The sequence below is a fragment of the Lactuca serriola genome, chromosome 8 (assembly GCF_051521515.1).
Source record: "Lactuca serriola cultivar US96UC23 chromosome 8, Lser_US96UC23_V15, whole genome shotgun sequence".
Classification (NCBI taxonomy): Eukaryota; Viridiplantae; Streptophyta; class Magnoliopsida; order Asterales; family Asteraceae; genus Lactuca; species Lactuca serriola.
Genome location: NC_136415.1, coordinates 179,925,140 through 179,941,652, shown reverse-complemented (window position 1 = coordinate 179,941,652; position 16,513 = coordinate 179,925,140). Strand labels below are relative to the sequence as shown.

Sequence of the window (16,513 nt, the reverse complement as noted above, 5' to 3'; positions counted from 1 at the left end):
GATCGGGATCGATATTCACGTTTAGGATCGTAGAAGCATGCGATTTTACGATTAGAAAAACAATTTTGACAACCTGGCAATCGCTCATAAAGATGACATCATCGGGATAAAATAAGTGAGATCAAATTGGCCAATTATTTGGCGTTACACTCACATCGCCACATTTAAGACTTTCATAGCAATTAGAAACGAGAAATTAAGGCAATGGGTTGCTTTGTGTGTGCCCCTCTAGTGACATTGAATACTTTTGTTGGGTTCCCGAAGATTCTTATAGAACGAAAGACCACCATTAACCAAACTTCTCCATACATCGGGAAAACCCATTGTATGTGTGAAATACATTTTCAAATTCTACTTTGAAAAGCATGGCTTCCTTTTTGATATTTTAAGCTAAGAGTAAACTTTGTTTAGGATTATGGGATTGTCAAGAATGTTATGTGCACAATGAAGGCTAATTGTTCTTCTCCTACCACGATGCCAATAAACAATTTGAGTGTGGCTAATACCTTAGATATCACCATATAGATTTAGTCAGTAAACTTTGTAAGGTTTCACGGACGATAATCAGAAATTGACAATGGACTATTCACCTTTGGAATAAGTTATACGAATGAAGAGTTGCATCCTGACTAACATCCCATGTCATAAAGAAGTTGTCAAAATTCTTCATAAAGTCTACTTTGAAAACATTCCAAAAAATCTTTAACAATTTGAATATCCATCAGAATATGGCATTTTTTCACAACCACAACCCCCAAACAAGCGGCACCAACATCAAAATCAGATAGAGTTTTAACATAAAGGAATAACAATTACGATCTTAATGATTTTTTTTAACTTCATTTTTATTAAAATCGGATCCGTGGTCCAAACCCGTTTATGTCTAGCCGACTTATTATTCCTTCCTTCAGAGATATTGCTATTTATAATTCCATGGAAAAAACTAGATGTTCAGAATGTTATTGCTGACATAAATGACGAATTTAATTAGTTTTCATAAAAAGAAAATTATAATTATAGATATCATTTAATATACATATAATTATGAAAACCACTTAATATCCATCTTTATTTAATTAAATAATTATTTAATTTTACAAAATTGCTATTGGTGCATTCTAGCACACAATAAATATAAGAAACACATTAACCTATATATATATATATATATATATATATATATATATATATATATATATATACTAGGTGTAAGACCCATATATTATATGAGTTCATTTTAAAGAAAAAAAAATATGAAATTCTAAACATTTGAGAAGTTTAAATTTATAAAAAAAATTAAAAAATATTAATTATTAAAATTAAATTGTTTGTTTTTCTTTTAAATTAAACAAATAATTTAGATAAATAAACAAATAAAACTAATGAAACTTTAATTTAGAAAAATTAAAATTAAAAGGAAGTCAATTAATTAAATTGATATGCATTTATTATTACATTTATTGTATTTATTACATTTAAATATTATGTGGAAATTAATAAAATGAAAAAAACCACAAAATGTCATATGGAAAAAAATTAATTGAAAATAACCACAAAATGACATGTTGCCAAATTAACCAGAGTGTGACATGTGGCAAAAAGTTCTTTATTTACTAGGGAGGATATATATATATATATATATATATATATATATATATATATATATATATATATATATATATATATATAAGTTGAGACAATGTATTTTTCTAGTTAATTAATTTAAAACCACTTATTTGGAAAAAAAATTGAATTATAATCAAAAATAATTTTTTGATATTTTTAATTTAATTTGACTTGTTGTTCTACATTTATAATATTTAAACCTTTTAATTATTTTGAAAAATAGTATTTGAATATATTTAGAAGTTTATTTTATATTTTGATTTATGTTTTGGATTAAATATAATATTTAAATTAACACATAAGTTTATTATAATAATTATTTTAATAGCAAACCAATAATAAGATAATATTTTTAATAACATAATTTAAATTAATAAATTAATTATATTAAGTTGAAATTTGAAAGGTAAGTTTCAAATGGATATGATGATAGGAAAATCCATTATTTACAATATAGTATGATATGATTTAATCTTTGTTTTTTGTTTTAAATCGAGATTTTTTTGCGTTTTCTAATTCAAAACAATTTTCTCCTCCATTTTAATAAGTTTTGTTATTCCATGCTCAAGAAAGAAAATCATAGAGCATCTTCTTCAGATGTAAATAAATAGAATTTAAAGAGCATGTTGAGGACTTTCAATTAGCTTAGAGTGTAATTTCGTTTCAAACAAATTCTACTAATTTTCAATTAGATCAATATACATGTTACAAATTTGATTATAAATTTGATGTGTTATGAATGCATTTCAGTTTGATTTAAGAAGATCCACATTGGCTTCAAGACTTTCAGCTTATTAGTTAATACCAAACGAATTGGCTTCAAAAACTAACGACTTCAACAAACCCAAGAAAGACATTCATGTTGAAGTTTTAAGAATCATAAGACAACATCTATATTCAATCATTAGTAAAACTTTAGTAACACCAAGAATAGTCATGATCTAAAAAGCTCAAAACTTTAAGCACACCCAAAATCTCTTCAATTCTCGAATGACAAATTCTTCCAACAGTAAACTTCTCAACACACCCTTTAACTTCAATCAAACTATGTCCAACCTCCTTCTTCAACAAACTATCTTTCAACTGTTTTCTTGCATCTGCAACACCTTCCCACATGCTCTCTGAAGCATATAAATTAGACAACAACACAAAAGGCGAACTAGAAATTTCTTCAATCTTCAACAAACGTCCAGCTGTCCTTTTCCCAATAACAAGATCACCATGTACACGACAAGCAGACAATAAACACCCAAGAACAACAGGATCATCTTCAAAACAAAATCTTTCCATATACTCTTCTGCCTCTTTTACCCTTCTTGATCTCCCAAGTAAGTCAACAATACAAGAAACATGTTCTACATTTGGAGTAATCCCATAAGTTTTCATCATCTCATTGAAGTAAAACTTACCCTCATTGACTAATCCTGTGTGATTCAAAGCTGCTAAAAGTGCAACAAATGTGACAGAATCAGGTTCTATATGTAAACCCTTCATTTGTTTAAACAATCCCATTGCCTCTTTCCCTAATCCATGGTTTGCAAATCCTGCCATGAGGGTATTCCAGGAAACAAGATTATGGAAGCTCATTTGGTTGAAATAAGTCACTGCATATCTTATAGAACCACATTTTGCATACATGTTTATAAGTGCATTAGCAATTCCTATATCCATATCATGGTTGATAAATCTTGTTCTGATTAAATTTCCATGAATTTGTCTCCCTAAAAGAGATGATGTAAGCCCAGAGCATGAAGAAAGGGCACTCGTGTACGTGAACTCATCTGGGATTGAACTATGTGTTTCTATCATGTTCTTAAAGACGATTATACCCTTGGCATGATCAAGGGCGTGATTACATGCTGTGATGAATGTGTTCCATGAAATCATATCTTTTTCCTTAATTGACCAAAAGATCTTCTCGGCTTCTTCGATTTGAGTAAACTTTGAGTACATTTTAATAAGCACATTGCCAACAAAAGGAATGGAATCAAGATTCAGCTTGATTGCCTCACAATGTAATTCCATTCCGATCCTTAAGTTATCTGTGGTGCTACAGTTTCCTAAAAGAGGTACCAAAGTAAAATGATTTGGAACAAGACCTTGTTGGATCATAAGTTTGAACATCTCAAATGCTTTCTCAACTTGTTCGTGTTCTACTAACCCTGTAATTATAGCATTATATGCAACAGTATTTGGTGGTTCAGAACTTTTTGTAAAAACTGATAATGCATCATTACACTGCTTGCATTTCATGTACATGGACACAAGTGAATTAGATACAAAAGAAATGTTTGAGTAGCCGAGAATCACTGACTTTGTATGAATTTGTTTACCTATATTAACAGCTGAGAGGCTAGCACATGCACTAATAGCACTAGCGAACACAAACTCATTTGGGAGATCAACTTTCATACGAGCGAAGAGTTCAATTGCCTCTAAAGGTTTCCCAGCTTGATCGTAACCAGAAATCATAGCAGACCAACTTACAAGGTTTCTTTCAGGCATATCATCGAACACTTGGCGAGCGAATTCCATCTTCCCGCATTTTGCGTACATATTGAGGACATGATTCGAGATGATAACGTTGGATTCAAGTCCCATCTTGACAGCAACAGCATGAAGGGAAAACCCATATCGAAATGCTCTTGTTTTGGAGCATTTATGCAAAATCGAACTCAGTACTTCAGGTCTCATTTATAGGGTAAAAAAACAATGGTGAAAATTGTGAGGTTCATTCCTTTTCGAAGTGCCAAAAGTCTATTGCTTAACTCTTCTGGAAGTTGAAGCTATGCGCAAGAATATTTTGCTGGTTACATATATCGAATTACTTGATGCCCAAGAAGAAACGTATTTTAAGTTTAGATTTTTTTTAAAAAAATTGATTGAATAATATGAACTTAGAAAGACATTTTTATTTGTGAAAATGATATTTTTATTTTATTTGTTTATATAACTAGGTTTTAGACTCCTATCATATATGAGTTTATTAAAAAATTAAATATAAACTTATAAACCTTAAGCAATTGGTAAAATAATAATTTTCATATGTACATTCCAAATCAAAGAACTAAAATGTCTTTGGTGTCAAAAGTTCTTTTTTTGAGTCATTCTATTGACCTCATATATGCATTTCAACATCCAAAAGCATTTTCATATGTACATTCTTCTCTGAAACGTTCTTCATATACGTTATAACCAAAGAGGGGTAATATTTATCAGAATAAACGTTTACCTCAAGGTATATAATGGTGATGTGTCTGCAAAAGCAGCATGATATTGTACGTATTGATGTTGTATCTCATCCCATGAATTCGATCTTAAAGCTAAGTAAACTAAAAAATCACAACACTTGTGATTCCACTCGTTTGTAGACTTGTCTAGAATCCATGATACGATAAATCATTCGATTGGAAATGTAAATGTAGTCATGAAATGCGTCTGCTTAGTCAAGATTCCCCTAATAAATATTCAAGTTCATTACAAAGTTGTACATGTATGAATAGTGTTCTTTCGTGGGTTATGTTTTGAAGAGAAACAAGAATGAATCTCATAAAGTCATTAATATCAATAGGTGTTGACGTGAGATTTGCTGTAAATGAGTAAAAGAAAAATGACTTAGGAGGGTAACCAACTGTTGAGTTTATTCTCATTTGGTCCCTTTCTTTTTTTTTGTACTCAATATACCATCGAACTTGTTGTTTGTGTTCACCATAACCCTTTGACCGGCTATCACAGGTCAAAAGCCGGTCAAAAGGGTTATGGTGAACACAAACAACAAGTTCGATGATATATTGAATACAAAAAAAGGGACCAAATGAGTATAAACGCAAAAGTTAATTACTCTCAATAGTCATTTTCCCTATTAAAGAAGATAAAAGTTAGGAATACTAAACTTGTATGTTTTTTTTGTCAACTTTGCCTCTTATTCTTTAGCCATTTTGACACTTTTGATCATTACAATCAATATTTTTATATTTTTTAGGAACCTTTTAATATACAAAGTTTGACCACAAAACTTTAAGAAATTGACAACTTTTGTCCCTTTCTAAAAACTTGCTAATTCTAACCCTTTTAAATCTTTAGCCATTTTCACAATTTTGGTCCTTGTAGTCACAACTTTTATATTTTTTCGTAAAAACACAAAAAATGGCCCGTGGCAAAGCCCAAAATTTTCCGCTAAAAGAGTCAACAACTAGTTAGGAATAGTGGAACTCACACTTTTTTTTTTACTATTTTCATCATTTTTTACTATTTTCATCCTTACACTTTGTGTGTTTGTCATTTTCTTTTTTTTGGTATATTTTTTCTATATTGGTCATCATATTTAATTTTTTTGCTTTTTTCCTGCCTTCTATATATTCGTCTCCGACTATTTATCCGTATGAAAATAATCCAAAGTCAACTAAAAGAGTCAACAACGACGCCTATTAATCTATAAACAAAAAACGACACTCAAATCAGACCCACACGATCTATGCGGAGCATGGGCAACACATCTAATCTAAAATTTTAAAGATGGAACCATAAAGTTTATTTATTGCTATTAAAAGTTCTAAAGTTTTACTTGATGTGATATTATATTTGTTGTAAATATAGTGAATCATAAAATCTATGTGCATTGATGTAACTATTAACCAATTACAAGGTATAATGAAATTTTGTAGAATTATAAAAATGTAGAATTTGCCTCTACTTTGTATATTCCTAAGTCCATTTGAAAATGAGATTGATGTAGAACCTACTATTCTAATAAAACATCAGTTCGAAGAAAAAATATTCAATGAAAAATAATAACGAAGATGAAATAAAATCAGTTAATGAGTGCTTTAGATATAATTATTGTTAGATGTTGTAGACATGAAAGTTGCTTTGCTAAATAACATATTTGACCATTTAAAGAAATTTGAAAATATTTTTAGATTTTTATTTGATTCAAAAGAATCGAAGTCATTGGATAAAAAAAGAACATAAAATAATATTTTATCAAAGTGTTGAAATTGACTTTGCCTAATAATAATATTTACGATTGAAATTTGGGAATTTATTGAAGTTGTTGATTGCTATCATAATGTTTTTATTCTGTATATGATTTTATTAAATATACATGCCACTATAGTATCAAGAGATGGATATTTTCAAAGTTGAAGTTACTAAATAATTACATATAATCATAGATGCCACAATAAATGTTGAATAGTTTGGTTATCTAACTACATATATATTAGACAATGTTGATTTTGATACTATTTTGCATCTAATGATGCTATAACAAGTTTTCTTTATATAAATAATAAATTAGTGATTTTTTATGAATTTTATGTCTTTGAATGTCCCTTTATGCATGTATGCATGTATGTATGATTCTACGCGAGCCACACATAAACAATCGAGTAGTTTGCTTCTCTTTTCTCATTGGCACGACCGGCATGGAAGTACTCGGCGGTGTAACATGCAATGCAACCCTGTATTTGCTTCCTTTTTCCCATTTTATCTTTATACCACCTTATGCAACCCTAGTTCATTTTTATGCAAATCCCATTCTTTGACCATCCATAACTTTTGGATTAATTGTCCAAACAAGTTAATCCTTTTGTATTATGTTTCTCAGCAGAGTTCAACAAATCATGCATTCTAATGTTATATCTTTTAGTTCCGTAGATATTGTTTTTAAAGAATTAGTTTTGCCATATAAAAAAGGCTAATTATATAACTTATCGTCCGTTTTCCGTCGATCGGTTGTTTTTTCAGCCATATCAACCAGAGCATATCTAGTTTATTGAATTGAAAGTAAAAAATATGGGTTTTTTCGTTTTTCTCCCTTTTCTCATGTTTTTATCCAGAAATATTATATTAAATTATTATTTTTTCCAGTTGGTCATGAAACGATTGAAATTGTTCCGGATAACATTTCTTTTTTCTTTTTTTAAATTCTTTACTATTGTAGAAAGGTCACGATCCAAACATCGCGATATCTGCACACGTGTCTATTAGTTTCTATTTGCCATATCCGTACACCATCCACTAAAACCGCTTATTCGACATCGATAAAATCAAGCCGTTGGATCAATCGACATCCCATTTAGTCAACAAATCGAACGGCCAGTAACACCTTCGCTAACCTTACCCGATTTATATCCAAAGCCACCTGTTGCTCCTCCTCTCGTCGCAAAATTCTAACAAAAATGGCTGTGATGAACGGTGGTGCAACGGAAAAACCCAACGGCAGCGTGTTATCATCGCCTCCGCCGTCGGTGGTTGAGGATGAAAAAGAGAAATCTTTTACCACCAAATCGTTATCAGACAAATCTGAGGTTAGCCACGGTGAATTAGGAGAAGATGTAACTTTGAGCGGCGTTTTCAACCACCTTACCGAATCCATTTTCGATCCGAATCCTGATCAAAATTCAAGCGCTGGTCGTCCTCCTATGGCTAATCGGATCAAGAAATCGTTCATAGAAGCGGCTCCTATGTTTCGCGAAGCTACCCTGAACACCCGCCGCGAGGTTCTTCAATGGACTCGTCGTGGTAGTCCTCTCCGAGCTCTATTGGTTGTGTCTGTAAGTATTCGATCTTATTTTGGACAACAATTTTGTTGAAATTATCATGTGGTATTTATTAGCTTTTCAGATTCAGCTGATTCGGGCTATATAGCGTTACTTTATTACCTTTTTGTCTACATTCTTAACTTCAATCCATTTTGGCTTCATTTATACCTCGATCTTACTAGCTTTTAAAATAAAATCCGACATCAAGCTTGTTTCTTTAATTTGGTAGAGAACTTTCTGAGTTGAAATTTTGATCCAAAGGCTTCGAATTTTGATGATGATATGTCACTGAATCCAATTAGGTTAAATCGAATAGAATAGCGGTCTCTACATTCTGTTTGAGCTTGCTTTTGGGTATCATTCGTGTAGCTGCATTCAAGAGTCAGAGCTTCGGCCTAATTGTTAAACCCTAACCCTAAATTGTTATACCCTGCTTACGATTCCTGTTTTTTGCTCTTGCATTCATGTAGATAGATGATCTTTGGGATGAAATAGATAAAGTATTCATGATCTTGAGTTGTAAAGATGGAAAATTTATGACACTATTTCTTGTTTATGAAAACTGTTGTAGGGTGGGGCAGTGACTCTTCTAGCTTTGACCGGAATACTGGTGTTTATGCTGTTCTTCGTGGCGGCAACTGTGAATGCAATCGTGATCTCTCTTCTCATCTCCATGGCGGCAGTTGGCGGCTTTTTAGCAATCTTCTTTTTTTGTTTGACAGCTTTTTACATTACCACTTTGTTTGTTGCTGCTTTTGTTACCTTCACTGTAACAATCTCATCCATCATTGCTGCTTTAGTGGCTGCAGGTATTTCATTCTTATTTCTATCCTTTTCCCCTAAATGCAAGAAATAGCAACGTATAAAAATCTAGTCTTTTTGAATAAAAATATTTAGAAGGTTGTAAATAATTTTGTTTTGTGGTGACAGGTTGGATTGGGTTGATCTGGATGGTGTGGTTGGGCGTGTCAAAAAGCGCTTCTTTTGCGAAACGTTCGCTGAGTGTCGATACTCTGCACAACACTCCTCGCAATTATAAAGAGCCCGCACCGGTTGTAGTCAACTAGTGGCACTGGCTGACAGACACTGACACTGGCACTGGCACTGACAGTGCAGTTTCATGGGAGTTGATATACGGGTAGTTAAATAAGTCAAGGATGTCACTGTTTGTTACGTTTTCTAAAATCTATAGTTTTTTCTTTTTATGTAAATATTATTTTGCTTTTACATCTATGAGCACTTAAACCCTTTAGAACCATTAAAAAAATTACGTAGTTTTAGTCGGGATAATGACTTAAAAAGGTAACACTCTCTTGATTTACGGGGCCCTAGTTTCCTAATTTTAATGAACCAGTGAGTACCTAATTTACGTCTCACATGATACTATGATACTAGGATATATGATTTACATGTGACATGATATTATTTTGACAGGATTCTTGTCATTCGATATAAAGGTGTTATGAATGCACTATACATTAACTATATTTATAAAACTTATAATATAATAATGTTTGTTATAATGCCTACTAATTACAAAGAGACAGAAAAATACATAACCATATTATTCAGATTATTCAAATGACGATTTAAATAACACATTGTTCTTTATTCTAAATTCCAAGATATCCAATAACGACATGATCACTATCCAAAAGCCCTTTGATTATAGCAATCTAGATTATCTCCAGGACTAACGCCTAAAATGCTACAATACCTTCTATAAAACCCAATCCTATCTTCCACCTTGTCGTTCCTACCTTGCCCACATTCCAAACCACCATTAATGATATTTGTGATGACACCATAACCCGAAACCCGACCCGCTGACCTATCTGCAGCAGAAGGGCTCCACCTTCCTGTGATCACATCATGGCTCGATGGTTTATTTCCCTGTGGAGTCATCCAGTACCATATGGCTGAACGAAATGATAAGGTTGGGTTTGTGGCTAAGAGATCAGGGTTGTTGATCAAATCCATTCCAACTGAACGTCCAAATAACCCGTAGTTGTAGTTGCTGTTACAATGTTAATTAGATACAATATCAGAATAATTTTCCATTTGTAAACCTAGTTTAATAAATTTATATAACATAAAATCTATGGAATAATAAACGAGGTGGATTAGAGATGCTTTAAGAAACTAAAAACTTACTGAGAGAGTTGGATAGGTCCTCTGCCGAAGTATTGTTGAGGACAAGGCCATTCATTGGAGTCACAGTAGCTACTCGTTGGATTTTCTTCTCTTACAAAGCAATACCCCCATGCAAATGGACCATCGGGTGCACTTGGCCAACCACCTCCACCTACACAAGCAAATCCATCCTTTACTTTAACACAAATAACTTAAATACACTTTCAGTCTTATCAGTCCATTACATGTCAAATACAGTAAAAAAACCTAACCTAAGATAGAAAAAATTAAAATACCTGTTGTTTCATGGGAGGTTTGAGCAAAGAAAGCCGCGAGTTCTCTTTTTCGGACTTCATCATTTCCTGTTGTGCCAAATCCATTATATGCATTTGCGGCATTTATAAAAGCATTGTAAGTATAAAATCCGTTGCCACGACATCTTGGGTCGTTTCGATACTTGAGCATTTGATCAAATACGGCTCCAGTAATGATGGAACCGACACCACTAGTGGTAGGTGGTGTTACACCCCCGGTGCACTGACTCTGACAGTTATTAGCTGGCGAGCAGTGTTCAGGGGTGTTTCCACAGAAACCGTATTGGCTACAACAGTTTCCGTTTGAGCATGGTGCGTTGCCTGCTTGTCTCCCACAATTTTGAGCTGAGATGATTGCTAAGGGTGTGGTCAAGAGAAAGATGATCGTTAAAAACCGAAAGTTGGACATAGTTATGTGTGTTGTGATGGAAGGAGAGGATGTTAATTAATGTGTGGAACTTGGTGTATTTATAGTCATGTGTAGTGTTTTTTTTTTCCTTCTTTCTTTGTGACCAAGTCTTTGTCATATTTGTTGACCATTAAAATTCAAAGACCTGGTTAGTTAAAGAGGTAAAAAAATCAACAACGGCCAATATGCCATCATCAAATATCTATAAGGTCCATACTTTTATCGTTATTTTCATAATAATTTAAGTAAAATTATATTCAAAATTTTAATTATATAATACATATTTTGACCATTTTGTTTTACCCACAAAATTTCTTTTTGGTTTATTAATAATAAAACATCACTCAAATTTACCAATTTTTATATAAATATAATGAAATTGCTGTTTTTGAATACCATCTTTTTGTGAACCAAGTTCAAATTGTTTATGGGGTTTAATCAATCGATACAACCAGAAGTGATGGAAGGTTTCTCTAGGTATTTTTAAACTATATTGTTTTTTTAGGTTGAATAAAGAAATCTAAATCTAAATACTAGTAATAAATAAGCGGTTTACATTTTGGCTGATAATTTTTGGAAATATGTATTGTACAAGATAAATTATACTTTTTACAAAAATAATAATTTTTTTATATAACTGTAATATAGTTTCACAAAAATTTGATGTAAAATTGTGAATTTATAAGATAGTATTTACATAACAAAACTTTTGATGTAAATAATAAATACTAATTCTCAAATATTTGATATCTATCTTTTTGTAGAAACTTGGTGACATGGTCATATGGTGTTTTTTTTTTTCTTTCATTGACCAAGTATTTGTCATATTTGTCCTTTTGACCATGCAATTCATAACTATGTACTACTTTAAAAGATGTTCTTACTTAAAAAAGGCTTCCTTTAAGGTGGTTATTTTATTTTAATTGGTGAATACAGGAAAACATTGTCTTGTTTTTACAAGCGATGTATGCTCCCTTTTAACCATTTTTATTGAAATCCCATAATTAGAATTTGAGACATCCGAACAACTGCCCTTAGCAGATGAACCAACATATGATGGTTAACGAATACTATTTTTTGACGTTAAAGAATATCAAGACAGGTTCATGCACCTTGTGAAGCATGTAAGTCCAACAATAGACCTGAAAATCTTATCGAAATGGGCTAAGAAGAGGTAGATGACAACAATTGAGCCTTTAATAGCGACTGCATCACATAAATGACTTTCGAGCTATAACAACGACCTGTCGTCGGCATAAATATATAACTGTTTTTACAATTCGAGCTATAGCGACGACTTGTCGTCAGTATACGTTAAAACCATTTTTACAGTTAAGACCTATATCAGTGACATGACATCGATACAACCACTGTATGTTTTTTTACTATTATTTACCATTCTTGTGTTTTACTTAATAAATCCAGACAATTTGCAGAATATATGTTCTAATAAATGAAGATTTTTTTTGACAGGTGTTACGCTCTTATTCAATTTGCTAAATGCTATTTTTTTGGTTATTTTGAATTAATTTTTTTTCTCATATGTCATTTTATGGGTTTTCTTATTTTATTAAATTCAACATAATATTTTAATGTAATAATTACAATAAATAGATATCAATTTTATTAATGGACTCACCTTCTAATTTTAAAATTCTCAAATTAAAGCTCATTATTTTTATTTATTTATTTATATTATTTGTTTAAATTTAAAAGATAAAAAACATTTCAATTTTAATAATTCATTATTTTTCTTATTTTCTTATAAATTTAAAGTTCTCAAATATTTAGATATTTATATCTAACATTTTTTTCTCGAATTAACCTATGTAATTCATGGGTCTCACAACTAATATCCATAATATACAAACATTCAATAACTATTGCCAACACTAATTGTTCAAATTCAGGTCTAATACATACCAAAATAAGATACCATAAACAAACATTATTCAAAATAACATAAAAGATCAATTATCATAATCTTCTTCAGTCTCCTGGTTTCATCGCACTCGGTAGTTAGTTCGGGGGTATTTCCTCGAAACATATTGGGATTAAATTGAAATTATGGCATTATTGGTGGTTATAGGAGCGAAGCCAAAAAAAAACTTTTAGGGTGTTCCTCATAAATTAACTAGAATATATATATATATATATATATATATATATATATATATATATATATATATATATATATATATATATATCCGGTAAGAAATTTTTTTTAGGTAGGAAGGTAACAAATTTTTTTTTTCGACTTATTTTTCTTGGCGAAAAAAACAAATGAATCACTAAATAAATCAATAATAACATGGTTCACCAAAAAATATCCCGAAAAAACATTTCGATGATTTATTTTTATGATGATTTTGTTGATATTCACTAAAATTGTCATAAAAATGATTTTTTTTCTTGATTTACCTAAAAATGAATCATGAAGGTGTTTTTTTTTTTGGAATTTTTTCTTGTGAATCATCTTACTTTTGAATCATCTAATGATTCATTTCATTTTTTGCTAAGAAAATATGCATATAAAAAAATTTCTTACCTTCCTACCAAAAATTTCATTCTTATTTGATATATATATATATATATATATATATATATATATATATATATATATATATATATATATATATATATATATATCATAAGCAACCAAATGATACTTTATTTTTAAAAGCATTTTTTTTAAATTTAAGGGTGGGCATGGTTATGCTAGCCCTAAGGTGGCTCCACCCTTAAACAAAAACTATATTAATAATAACATGTCAAAATAACGTTTTAACTTCATTTATTATTTACCCAATCTTTTTATGCTCGAGGTGGACACTAAACCGAGCCTTCCTTGAAGCGTATCTATTTCTAACCCTCAATATGTTATGACTTCTATCTTTTTTGTTGTGATAATAAGTGTTAATTAAAAATGTATATAATATGAATAGATTTTACTACCTCTTTATGGTATCTTTGAGCATCTAACATACAACCATTATCACTTTTATGTAGAAGTTTCGTCCAAAAACTTTTATTTTTTATTCCAACATACGTCTATATCTTGTGGTAAAAAACAACAAATCAATCAACTCATTTCAAGTATTGGCGTCCTAATTTTGTGGTGGATGTCTTACAGTTTCTACGTCTGCATATCTGCTGACCTCATCAAAATGAAATTTTGGGTCATGTTTTCATTCTCTATATGCTCTTTGGCATTCGAGTTGGATACCCGATCGAACGAGTTCCAACAAATATGTACCCTAAAACCTATTAAGATCAAAATAGGTCTGCAAAAAACATAATTGATTAGTAAAAGAAATATTTAATAAGTATAAAATTCAATACATATAAAAAGTATTGTATACTAACTTCTAACTCAGGATATATAGATTTTTTGTAGTTGTAGGTGTTAGATTAGATGTCTAAGCCTATAACTATAATTGGTATATACTTGAATTGGTAGTATAGTCCGTTTGTTTTGCCCTCATAACTGACAACTAGACATGATGACTTTTGGAAAGAGGTTGAATTTATTATTTGAATAATAAACTGAAATAAATTATTTGTTAATGCATGATGAAAATAATATATTAATTAGAAATCATATTATTTAATTAATATTTAATCATAAATTAATTGGAATTAATTTTCGGATTAAAAGAATTAATTAAAAGTGCAATGGTTGTTTTGTAATTTATTGATAGTTGAGGAAATGAGATCTAGAACCTCCCTAGAAGAGGTTGGATGAAAATATGTAGGAAGGCCCTGGAATTTTCGTCCAAGGGCTCCTAGATGAGGATTATTGGGCTGCTTGGTCCTTGAGCTAAGGGAATTAGGGTTTCCTCCTAAAACCCTAGCTTTGGCTCTAAGCTACCTCACTATATAAAGAGCCTTACCCCTTCACAATTTCAGCCACCTAAAACCCTACGAAGAGCAGCTGAAATTTCAAGTTCCCTCCTCCTTCTTTCATCTCTCATCTTCTTGCCAAGTTTGGGTATGATCTACTAGAGGTGTGACACTTGCGACACTGACTCTCAAAGTTCAAGATCTTCAAGGAATTCATTGTTATTACAATATAAAAATTAAGATATGTATTCTAACCCTAGTTATATGAATTTCAAAAATAGCATATACCTACTAGGGTTTTTTTTCATTTGATGTTCATTAGTTGTATGTTCAATTATAGAAAACATAGATCCAAGATATTAGGGTTGCATGCACACATAAGAATTGTTTGTTATGCTCAAAACTCATTAGTGGTATCAGAGCCTTGGCTTGTTTTCTATTGAATTTGATTACAATTGTTTGAATTTGATAAATTAGGGTTTATGGAAAATAAAACCTTTGGACTTAGGGTTTTCGCAATTAGGTTTTCTTAAACCCAGATTTCAAAATTTTGGAAAAGGGTTTTAACCCTTTCCCTTGTCGTACAAGTTTCGAAAATTATGGTTCCTTAACCCACTTGATTTTCAAAATATGGCAAGGATTGAAATCCTTGCCTTCCTCCCTAAGATTTGCCTTTTTCGAAAATTAGGGTTTCATGATAGGTTTTTCTTATTTTTTTGGTAATTATCTCTTTATGTGATTAATTAGATAATTATAAAATTTGAATGATCCCTCTCATGATTTTTGAGATTTAGGGGGAGAGGATTATGTTAAATTGTTTTGATTAATTTAATTAGCTGATCCGTATATGATTTAATAAATTAATTAAAGGTTTAATTAATAGATCATTGTTAAATCAATTTCTTTTAAATTTAAATTTGTAACGCCCCAATTCTGGTATGTATTTAAAAAATTTATTTTTTCAAGTTTACAAGAGGAACTCGACGAGTCAGTAGCCTGAATCATCGAGTAGAGACGGGATAAGAACGTGTTTGGAGCCGGCTACTTGGCGAGTCCATATGCTTGGACTCGGCGAGTCCGCCAGTCTGGATGAAACCCTAAATCTAAGGGTTTGCACCATATTTAAACAACTTTTTCTGCACTAATCAGCCTCCTTCACCCACAGAGAGTTCCATACTAAAACCCAAGCCGTTCCTTATCATTTTTGGTGTGATTTCTCATATTGTGCAAGTTGTTGGTGCATTTAAAGCTAGAAGAAGAGAAGAGAAGAGGAGGAGTCAAGGAAGAGCAAAGTAGATCCGATTTCCTTGTTGTACTACAGTCTTCTTTGAGGTATCAAACTCAAACCTTTGTCCTTCTTCAATTAGATCTCTTATTTGGCTTGTTTTTGCCATTTTTGGCTTGGTAGTAGTATAGAGAACATGTGGTGATGAATAGCCATCAGATCTACCCATGTCTGAGCTCTAGAAGCTCAGATCTACTGCCTTTATGGGACCATTATTATATAAAAGCCCTAGATATGCACTTTTGGTCCCTTTAGAGCCTTTAAACCTTCATTTATGCATATACACATGTAAAGTTGGAAACTTTATGTGTGAAACAAACCTTAGGAACCCAGATCTATAAGTTGAATGCAATGGAAT

At 31.3% G+C, this 16,513-nt stretch overlaps 3 protein-coding genes across 3 annotated transcripts; 1 reads left to right on the top strand and 2 right to left on the bottom strand.

Moving 5' to 3' along the window:
- Positions 1 to 2,439: 2,439 nt before the first annotated feature.
- On the bottom strand, positions 2,440 to 4,521 carry LOC145070701 (pentatricopeptide repeat-containing protein At4g33170-like). The gene has a single exon (XM_079017659.1). It carries the CDS (start codon positions 4,318 to 4,320, stop codon positions 2,542 to 2,544), a length of 1,779 nt encoding a protein of 592 aa, XP_078873785.1. The 5' UTR covers positions 4,321 to 4,521; the 3' UTR covers positions 2,440 to 2,541.
- A 3,245-nt stretch (positions 4,522 to 7,766) lies between these two features.
- Positions 7,767 to 9,398, top strand: LOC145071193 (voltage-dependent L-type calcium channel subunit). The gene is made up of 3 exons (XM_079018114.1): positions 7,767 to 8,183; positions 8,743 to 8,980; positions 9,102 to 9,398. Exons 1-3 carry the CDS (start codon positions 7,809 to 7,811, stop codon positions 9,236 to 9,238), a joined length of 750 nt encoding a protein of 249 aa, XP_078874240.1. The 5' UTR covers positions 7,767 to 7,808; the 3' UTR covers positions 9,239 to 9,398.
- A 315-nt stretch (positions 9,399 to 9,713) lies between these two features.
- On the bottom strand, positions 9,714 to 11,059 carry HCHIB (basic chitinase). The gene is made up of 3 exons (XM_079018113.1): positions 10,601 to 11,059; positions 10,326 to 10,476; positions 9,714 to 10,188 (listed from the first exon to the last, which is right to left on the bottom strand). Exons 1-3 carry the CDS (start codon positions 11,025 to 11,027, stop codon positions 9,819 to 9,821), a joined length of 948 nt encoding a protein of 315 aa, XP_078874239.1. The 5' UTR covers positions 11,028 to 11,059; the 3' UTR covers positions 9,714 to 9,818.
- Positions 11,060 to 16,513: the final 5,454 nt, after the last annotated feature.

Coding starts and splice junctions, on each gene's coding strand:
- LOC145070701 (XM_079017659.1), bottom strand. CDS start 4,320: ATGAGACCTGAAGTACTGAGTTCGATTTTGCATAAATGCTCCAAAACA.
- LOC145071193 (XM_079018114.1), top strand. CDS start 7,809: ATGGCTGTGATGAACGGTGGTGCAACGGAAAAACCCAACGGCAGCGTG. Junction 8,184..8,742: donor GAGCTCTATTGGTTGTGTCT/GTAAGTATTCGA, acceptor AAACTGTTGTAG/GGTGGGGCAGTGACTCTTCT. Junction 8,981..9,101: donor TGCTGCTTTAGTGGCTGCAG/GTATTTCATTCT, acceptor TTGTGGTGACAG/GTTGGATTGGGTTGATCTGG.
- HCHIB (XM_079018113.1), bottom strand. CDS start 11,027: ATGTCCAACTTTCGGTTTTTAACGATCATCTTTCTCTTGACCACACCC. Junction 10,477..10,600: donor AACCTCCCATGAAACAACAG/GTATTTTAATTT, acceptor TTGCTTGTGTAG/GTGGAGGTGGTTGGCCAAGT. Junction 10,189..10,325: donor GGACCTATCCAACTCTCTCA/GTAAGTTTTTAG, acceptor ACATTGTAACAG/CAACTACAACTACGGGTTAT.